Below are 9,013 nucleotides of genomic sequence, written 5' to 3'. Positions count from 1 at the left end.
TTATAGTGAATATTTAGTTATAATATTTGTGATATAAGAAGACAGTGAAGTAAAAATTTTACCATCAAAATGCCAATTCCATGTTCAAGAAAGTGTGGGAAAAATGCTATTCTTAAAGTAAGTTAAATAACTACAAATGTAAGTTTGTTAATTTTTAAGCTTGATTAAAATTTTAAAGAGTAACATATCGCAAAGATAAACATGAAAGAAAAGTGATATGTTTAATTGCAGAGACCAAAAACTGGACATGCCTTATGTAAAGAATGCTTTTTCTTTGCTTTTGAAAGTGAGATTCACAACACAATCGTACAAGGCAAATTATTTAAACCAGGTGATAAAGTTGCTATTGGAGCATCAGGAGGAAAAGATTCTACAGTACTTGCATATGTTTTAAAAACTTTAAATGAAAAATACAAATATGGAATTGATCTATTTCTTTTATCCATTGATGAAGGAATTACTGGTAATGTGATACAGAATTTCATTATAATATCTAACTATTAAAAATTGACTTTTAAAAAGTATATATTGTTATAGGGTACAGGGATGATAGTTTAAAGACTGTTCAACAGAATAAAGATGATTATGGACTACCATTAAAAATATTATCTTATAAAGAATTGTATGGATGGACAATGGATGAAATTGTAGCAGAAGTACCTATATTTGCATTATAATTTTGTATTAAGATCATGTATATTTGTTATTCAATTTCTGTTTTATTTTAGATTGGTAAAAAAAACAATTGTACATTTTGTGGTGTATTTCGGAGACAAGCATTAGATAGAGGTGCTGCTCTTTTGGGTGTAGATTGTATTGCAACAGGTCATAATGCTGATGACATAGCAGAAACAGTTTTAATGAATATTCTAAGAGGTGATATTGCAAGGTTACAAAGATGTACCTCAATTATTACTGTAAGTTCAATTCTTTTAGAAAGAATATGTGTCATAAGTATATGTACATATACATTAAAAATGAATATTTTGTTCTTAATACAGGCAGGAGCAGATTGCATAAAACGATGTAAGCCACTTAAGTATGCATATGAAAAAGAAATAGTTATGTATGCATATTTTAAACAGTTGGTATATTTTTCAACAGAATGTGTATTTGCACCAAATGCATATAGGGGACATGCAAGGACTTTTCTTAAAGATTTAGAAAAAATTAGGCCCTCATCTATATTGGATATAATTCATTCTGGTAAATAAGATTGTGAATATCCTGTTAAAATACTTGTTAATGTTTATCTAATACATTGTTAATACATTTTTTCTTACAGGAGAAACGTTACAAATCAAAGCAAACATCAAATTACCGGAGCGAAGAAATTGTTCTCGATGTGGATTTGTTTCTAGCCAAGAAATATGTAAAGCTTGTATTATGTTAGAAGGTTTAAATAGGGGACTTCCAAAACTTGGTATAGGAAAATCTACCAAAGTTAAACGGGTAATGAATTCAATTACGAATGATGATCACAAAAACGATAAAAATAAAGATGACGAAAAGACTAAAACAAATATAGAATTTTGATAATTTCTTAGCACGTTCAGGACGGTGTGACCCACCGATGTAAAATCGAACCATCCGGTCATAATGGACGCCGGCAGTAGCCGAGCATTTCGTGAATTTCGCTGTCATCCTGAATGTGTTAACTGTTGAGATATATTTGTGTAAAATTTTACTATGCATTAAAATATACCATGTTATGCAACTGTACGTGGTATTAGACTTTCATTTTCTATTGAATTAAAATTGTATTAGTTTTAATCACCTCCAACAGTTAGTTTATTGTTCCAAAGTACACTGCAACTTTTTATCTCAATTTTTGTTTACATTTTATTTATTAATTTTTTTTAAATATTAAAAATATTAAGTAACAAAACGTAATTTCAATAAAGTTAAAAGATGGTGTTAGATAATATATGCTGCAGCTTTTTGTGCAATTGGTGCTCTGCACATAGGGCAATGAGTAGTTATATCTTCAGAACAGTCCTCACATAAGCAAACATGTCCACATGGAAGAAGAATAATCTCACGAGGATTTGTACAGCAAATGACGCAAATTTGATCTCCCCTAAGATCGGTGTCTCTTACTCGTTGTCGCCTTTCTTTACGAGATGCAGCTAGAGACTGTCTCAGTTCCTCTGCTACTCTTTGTTCTGTTCTATCTTTCCAGTAACGTCGGAAAACTATTCCACCAATCAGCATTCCAATTGCACCAAACATTAAACATAATAATCTGAAAGTGTAAAATATAATTTAAGAATCCCATTTGTAAATTACATGAAGTACATAACTCACCTGTATGTTCTCTTACGGTCGTCCAATTTCCTAAGTAATGAACTAATTGACATGCTTGTCAAGTAAAATGGTGTACCATTTAATGGGGGTTGTAATGTAAGAGTATTGGATTTTGTTTTTGTTAGTTCACCTACACCTGTCATAATTGCACCTTCACGAAGTAATTCTTCCGTAGATTGCAAGCCACGTTGACGAACACCTAAAATTAACAAATTATAATTGTACTGTGTGAAGTAAGCTATTATTGTAAAACATAAAAGCATTATTAATTACCTGTAACAAAACTCCATAAATGATCTGAAAAGGAAGGCACAGTTGGCTTAAAAGTATTAGACACTACATCCATGTCTAAAATATCTGCTGCTAATGGTTCTAATATTTCTACAAAGTGACCTCCTTGTTGTAAAGCAAATGGTACAGTATTAAATACTTTATTAACAGTTCGTTCTTGGTCTGACCTATGTAAAAATAGAAAATTGTTAATTTTAAAGATGTATATTTTGAAATATTCCTTATTTAATGTATCTTCAGAAGAATTTTTACCAGAAGCCAGCAGTAGTTCTAGCAACCACATGTTCCTTGATTTTAAGTTTTTGTACAACACCAGTTAATTTTTTGTTACTGATACTAGTCAATGGTTTTCCTAAGGGTTTTACAATACCTCTAATAGCTATGTAGCCTATCTTATTATCAGAACTCTTATCAACAAGGTCTCCCAATTGTGAACCAACTTCATGAAACTCTGCACCCTGTAGAGAAATTGAAGTATGCAAGCATTTTTAAACGTTACAGATATTATTATGAATTTTATTAAATAAATATTTAAATAATTATTCATTTAAATGTACGATACAATTATAAAGAGGTTAAGTACAAAATAAGTGTCACTATAAATTTTAAAATAGGAATGATATTTACCTTGACAGCTGCAATTGCATTTCTGCAGTGAAAATATTGTTTCAAACAGATGCCAAAAATCACACTATCAATTCCAAGAGCTACTACTTCACCTAAATAATCCATGTCTAGGTTATATGTTTAAACCTCAGAGTTAAATTATAATCCATGTTATGCATTTCTATTGATTCTTATTTAGCTCATGCGGTTCCATTTCAGTTGAATATTTGAAATCTTAGAATGTGTAATTTCTATTGAAAAATTTAAAAATACAATTGCATATACAATCACTACCTGATGTAAGAAGCAATTGCATATATTATGTTGCCAGGAATGTCGATCATATGGAGAAATTACAATTAAATTTGTATCGTTAGGTTGGTGAACCTGTATGCGCGGTTAAAACTTCGTTTTTGTATTTCCTTGTTCAAACTGTATTTCTAAAGTTTCATATTTTTAATTTTCTAAGAGCTTCGTTAATCGCTACAAAATAATTGAATAAATAAGGTAAGCTTCTCTTTCTTTCAGAAATATCTTGAACTATTAACTTTTTCAATCTCAAATGTGTTTCTGCCTCGTTCAATTTAGACGCCATTACTTTTGTAACTTATAAACCTATTTTCAAATGAAGAAAGTACAGTTCCATAAAAAAGGAAAAAAAATAGTATAAAAGACTTTACGTACAATTGAAGGAACAAATTTGGTTTAGTATTACACAGTTTCGAGAAAGGAAATTTTTATTGATAACACAGATGTTCGAACACGTATAAACAGTATGTATAAAAGTATAAAAAATAAATAGCGACGGCGCTGCGACTCTGCAAGTCTTAATGAGAGCGAATACATCGTAACGCATTTCCACCCGCCATCAGAAACGCGATTACGAATTCAATGATAATAACGTTACTAGTGACAATAACGATAATAATAATAATAATTGACGTTGTACTTAATCGTACGATAAATTTCTCTAACACCCAACACAGTTCCACTCGTCACACGTACACATCCTTCTTGTATTTCGCTTTTATTCGAACAATAAATCGATCGATTAAAACTAAATGGCGGAGATCAGTGCGGCAACATTATCATAAATAAAAATTAGATCTCGCAAACACATGATGCTCTCGCGATCGCGCAATATCGTACCCTAATTTTCCGTTTCGAGTATTTTCCACATTTTCTGTTCGAACTTATCTAATACTTTTTCTTTTTACTCAAACACTGAACATTTTAAACACTAATTAATTCTTTATAACAAAATCGACGACCTACAAAACGGAACCACAGAAAAAAGAAAACACTAGAAATCTTATTCATTCTCTTTCGTCGTTCGGATAAATTCACATATTAAATCGTGTTCACTTTTAGCAAAGATGAACTAGTCCTATTCTATACTCTGTTTACAAAGCGTACTGCTGGATTATTTAAAGAAAGAAAAAAAAAAAAAAAAAAGAAACTTCTGCCGCATGTCTAAATTGTGAACGAATCGGAAGTCGTTTTCGTATTGAACACACGGTATCTTGTCTTCGTGATTTCGTCGACGAAATTTCAGTAATAAACGGAACGGTGCCGTTAACGCAAAAATGCGAATACTCGTAAGAAAATACTTAGCCGTTTTTAACGTCTACGCAAAAGAAAAAAGCTACTGAAAAATGTGTGAGAGAAAAACAGAAAAGAGAATAACTATATAGCTCCGAGACATCGTCGCATTAACGCTTCACGAACCCTGCTTTCGTGACCCTCTTCTTCTCGGTTAAATTTTGCTCTTTTTGTTTTTTTGTTTTTTTTTTATGGCAGTCAACTCGTAATCTATGTATAATCGTCTGCAATTGTCGGACTTGGAACGATCGCGATTGAGGTCAATCGCGTGTAACAATATTAGAGATTATTCGAACTTCTCGCGCGCACGTGTCCCGTTGATAAATCATTCAGGTTGCTAGGCGAATTACACACGCGTCCTGTTACGCAATAAAGCCACGTACGAACTCGGAATAAGAAACGTGTGAACTACCGTTGGCGGAAAAAGGAAAAAAAGATCACGTCTGTAATTGGCCCTGATCGGAGATACCGGGATAATTAGGCACCCGTGGAACGTTTGCAATCGAAAATCGTAACGAAAGATCATCATACATGTTTGTTTTTTTTTCTTTCGGAAGTGAGGCATTTGATTTAATTTGAAAAAACTTCAGCGCATCGTAACCATTGTGGAATATCGTTGATTTTATAGAAGGAAAAATTGTGAAGACTTGATGTATTCTGTGAGTCATTGACTTCGGCGAGTAATTATGCAACTTTGCAATCTTTAAGTATTATCCATATAACAGGCAATTCCTGATTGCAAACATTTCAATACCTTCGTGATATAGGATTGCTGTTTTGCTATAATTATTAATTAATATACAAATTATAATTAGTAATATAAATTACATTCTTCCAAGAAGCTCGTTTAAACAAGGATAATCAGAAGATCACGTTGTCAGACGATTTAGAAGTAAAAAGAGAAACAAGTAAATATTTGGATTTACTGTTATACTGTGAAAAACATAATTCAGAATCATGATCTTCGAATTATTTGGAACCCTATTGATAGTTAAATGCCTATTCAACTACGTTCGAGAGTCCTGATAATCTAGCTAGTTTTCATCGATCTTGGAACATGTAAGAAGTCGCATCGAAAAGGCGTGGATAAAACAATCGTTCTCGATCGGAAGTCGTCTTGTGCGTTGCTTTCGTAAAATTCTTTAAAGGTAGCGTCGTAAGAGGAGTAGTTTCGACGGATAACGAGAATATGGCAGTTTTTTTTTTTTCATTTCCTTTCCAGCCGAATGCGACATAATGTTCGAAGCATTAGAACGATTTTTTGTTTCAATCATTCACCTGATCGGGCAGTGATTAGTTCGAACAACAGTAACGAGCCAAAAAGTCTCCAATTAGATGTCATCCCTGGAAAACTTTCGATTACGTCGATGTAGTAATTTTTTTTAATAAATAAAATCAAACATCAGCTGAAACTTTTTTAATCTTTGCTTTTGAAAGAAAAAAAGTGAAAGTTGCACAGAATGTTCAGCAAAACGTGGAAACAGTTTTAAGAAGCAATTCTACACGACAAGATAAGACGAAAATAAGAAACAGTAAAATTGCGATCTAGGATTCATTGTTTTAATAAACGCCATTTGAAAGATCGCGCCAAAAGTTCCTGAGACCTGGCAACCCGTCGTACACCGCCCGTAACTAACCACCAAGCTTCCCACACAATTTTTTCTATTCTCGACTTTCGTTTTATTTCATCACGTAGAGTTACTATTTAAAATTTCTCCTATCTGTTTGCTCGATTCTCTAAATCTAACCAGAGACTTTTGCGCACCACTGTAATTCGTTGAAACGCTCGCGATTGATCCCAATCTTTCATCGAACTAAATCGTGCTCGAGTTCGTGTAATTCGTATCGTCTATTCTCTCGCTCAGTTTTCTAACAACAACAAATACAGTTCAGTATCCGTGCAACGGACTTGTTCTAAAAAGCATGCGAACTTCCTTCGTCAATTTCAGCTCGTTTCACGAACATCATCATCATAATCATCATCATCACCATCACAGAGCGCATTGCTTCGTTTCCATTATAGTCAAAGTAACAACGAGATTTCATTGCTCTGTACTAAATTCTAGAAATCGTCCCGAGTCGTTCTTCGAACCTCGTTCCTCCTCTTTTTACACTCACTAAAATACTCATCAAGTTTCCACGTCTTGAAGAAGCTCGGTGTTTTCAGAGATTCGAATCTTCACGATCGTCCTCGTTTCACGAGTATCACACTCCGACAAATATCAAAGATACCAAACAGTTTCCTTCGTTCTCTCAAGTATATCAACCGTACATACTCGTACCTTCCGACGGTATTATCGAGCTCGTCTTGGATTCTCCCATCGCGATCCATAGCTGTGTTCCTTTTTATTTTTCAACGAGCTTGAAATATGGATCGACAGACGATTGTCAAAATGTGCGCGTCGATCTGGGTCGAACCGTCGAATCAGCCTTGTTCTTCGAAAGACACCTAAACATCTTATCTTCTCACGGTTCAGTTCGGTCTCCTTCAAACGATTCGCAATAATTATCTCCCTCATTGAAGACCAACGCGCACGACCGTCAACCGATTTCGACGTAATCGGTGTCGTTCTCATCTCGATTCGGTTGTGCCCTCTGCTCGAGGAGCACCAACAGGAAACTCTAGGCTGGAACCTGTACCATAGGTCTGTGAATCGGTACAGATATCACGTAAATGTCGACCTTCTCTCCTGTACTCTTGTCTATTATGTCGCCGTAGTTCACAGAATCGTACGGCGGTGGCGCGAACAAATGATACGGTGGAGGTGGTGTTTCGGTAACTACTTGTCCACCGTTGATAACCTCGGCTCGTTGAGCATATGGGACCGTTAGTGGTCTTCCACCTCTTCGGCAACACCATTCTGAACAGCTTACGATGAGAAAGAAGGCGACCAGACCGCCGAAAGAACCGATGTACCAAACGATCGACCAAGGGTCCAGCGGATTTTGACCGTTCCCGTCTGCTGAAACAAAAAGAAATCCGCCTGTGAAAGAAGGGGATAAATGGGTTAATACAATTGTCGAGATATTTCGCTATATAGTGTTCGTTTCTGTGGTAGAGTGTATTGGGAAGTTTCGTATCAGGTCGTGTAACGTGAAACATCAGATTTCTTAGGAGGGAATGAAAATCGTTTGGATTTTCCAACGATAACTCAGCAAGAATTGCGTGAACTTCAATTTAACGAGGAAATACTCGAGTGACCACTTGAGCGATCAATTTGTTAATGATTAGAACTCCGATGTATCGTGTTACACGATTTAACGAAGTTTTGTGTAAAATGTGTTAGGCGTGGAAATGAATTCTCTCCGACTTTTGGGTACAATCAAAGTTTTATGTAAAATGAACGAAAATAATTTCTGTTACTGTTCGTTAATACCTTTTGTCACTTTTCTCACAGCTTGAGAATACCCGATGCTTTTGAATCAATTAGGCGAATCCAGTGGGAAAGAATAATATTCGTATCAGTCGATGTACGATGAATTGAAAGGGTTAAGAATTTCGAGAAAAAGAGAGAATATAAGAAGATTGATTTTAGCTGAGAAAGATTATTCTTTTATGAAAGAAACTTAAACTAAAAATTACCCAAAAAATTATAAAAAATGAAACTCTTGCATAAAAAAAAACTTGTCATCGACAATAAGATAAAAGAAGAATGGAGAGATTTTTCGAGCAAAGTAGAATAGAAAAGAATCGATAGGTGGATATGTAGAGGAATTGCGGATATTTCTTGTGCGTCAAGCAGAGATCCTTCCAACAAAGCCACGAAACACGTAATAAAGTGATATACAAGGTAGTGACCCTAAGCTCACGTACGAGAATCTAAAGCAATAGTTCACGGTACACATGCACCGTATGTAGACCGGGAGAAGCAGTTATTGGTTTACTCTGCTGACGTCTTTCGTTATGGTACCGTCTGGAGAATTAGCTCAGAGCTATAAATTCCTTGATAATTTACGCTAAATCAATGCTGCAATTGATTCTGCTCAATTACCGGTCGCTCGTACGTAAAGTATCTTATGCAAATTATACTCGACGATCCATGATCGAAGTGGATTTCATTAATGAGCTCAACTGACCGTTCGAAACTATAAATAAAGAAGTAACAAGATCCCTGTTACTTTGCATTAGCATAACAGTCTTTACTATTCGAATCTACCACCCACGCGTCGAGCAAGCTTATAAAAAGGAATTTCTTCTCAGAAAAAT

The 9,013-nt window shown here is 34.6% G+C and overlaps 3 protein-coding genes across 3 annotated transcripts in view; 1 reads left to right on the top strand and 2 right to left on the bottom strand.

Moving 5' to 3' along the window:
• Window positions 1-17: 17 nt before the first annotated feature.
• Window positions 18-1,555, top strand: LOC108577498 (cytoplasmic tRNA 2-thiolation protein 1). The gene is made up of 6 exons (XM_017940657.1): window positions 18-117; window positions 232-463; window positions 538-656; window positions 729-917; window positions 1,002-1,206; window positions 1,286-1,555. The coding sequence occupies exons 1-6, from the start codon at window positions 70-72 to the stop codon at window positions 1,534-1,536; spliced, it is 1,044 nt and encodes a 347-aa protein (XP_017796146.1). The 5' UTR covers window positions 18-69; the 3' UTR covers window positions 1,537-1,555.
• A 362-nt stretch (window positions 1,556-1,917) lies between these two features.
• LOC108577499 (mitochondrial ubiquitin ligase activator of nfkb 1) lies at window positions 1,918-3,369 on the bottom strand. The gene is made up of 5 exons (XM_017940658.1): window positions 3,226-3,369; window positions 2,851-3,056; window positions 2,581-2,765; window positions 2,308-2,506; window positions 1,918-2,245 (listed from the first exon to the last, which is right to left on the bottom strand). The coding sequence occupies exons 1-5, from the start codon at window positions 3,328-3,330 to the stop codon at window positions 1,918-1,920; spliced, it is 1,023 nt and encodes a 340-aa protein (XP_017796147.1). The 5' UTR covers window positions 3,331-3,369.
• Window positions 3,370-7,145: 3,776 nt separating this feature from the next.
• LOC108577500 overlaps window positions 7,146-9,013 on the bottom strand; it is a 26,206-nt gene continuing 24,338 nt past the window's right edge. The window contains exon 3 of the mRNA XM_017940659.1: window positions 7,146-7,790. Coding sequence (XP_017796148.1) covers window positions 7,429-7,790 — 362 coding nt within the window. The 3' untranslated portion in view covers window positions 7,146-7,428. The remainder of the gene's footprint in view (window positions 7,791-9,013) is intronic.

The sequence above is a fragment of the Habropoda laboriosa genome, unplaced genomic scaffold, assembly GCF_001263275.1.
Source record: "Habropoda laboriosa isolate 0110345459 unplaced genomic scaffold, ASM126327v1 scaffold804, whole genome shotgun sequence".
NCBI classification, from domain to species: Eukaryota; Metazoa; Arthropoda; class Insecta; order Hymenoptera; family Apidae; genus Habropoda; species Habropoda laboriosa.
Note: the sequence above shows the minus strand (reverse complement) of the source record. Positions and strands in the feature narration are given on the sequence as shown.

Excerpts from the sequence above, each read along its gene's own strand:
- LOC108577498 (XM_017940657.1), top strand. The coding sequence starts at position 70 with ATGCCAATTCCATGTTCAAGAAAGTGTGGGAAAAATGCTATTCTTAAA. Across the intron at positions 118-231 it reads GGAAAAATGCTATTCTTAAA|AGACCAAAAACTGGACATGC; the intron begins GTAAGTTAAATA and ends GTTTAATTGCAG. Across the intron at positions 464-537 it reads CATTGATGAAGGAATTACTG|GGTACAGGGATGATAGTTTA; the intron begins GTAATGTGATAC and ends ATATTGTTATAG.
- LOC108577499 (XM_017940658.1), bottom strand. The coding sequence starts at position 3,330 with ATGGATTATTTAGGTGAAGTAGTAGCTCTTGGAATTGATAGTGTGATT. Across the intron at positions 2,507-2,580 it reads TTTATGGAGTTTTGTTACAG|GTGTTCGTCAACGTGGCTTG; the intron begins GTAATTAATAAT and ends TGTTAATTTTAG. Across the intron at positions 2,246-2,307 it reads GACCGTAAGAGAACATACAG|ATTATTATGTTTAATGTTTG; the intron begins GTGAGTTATGTA and ends TTACACTTTCAG.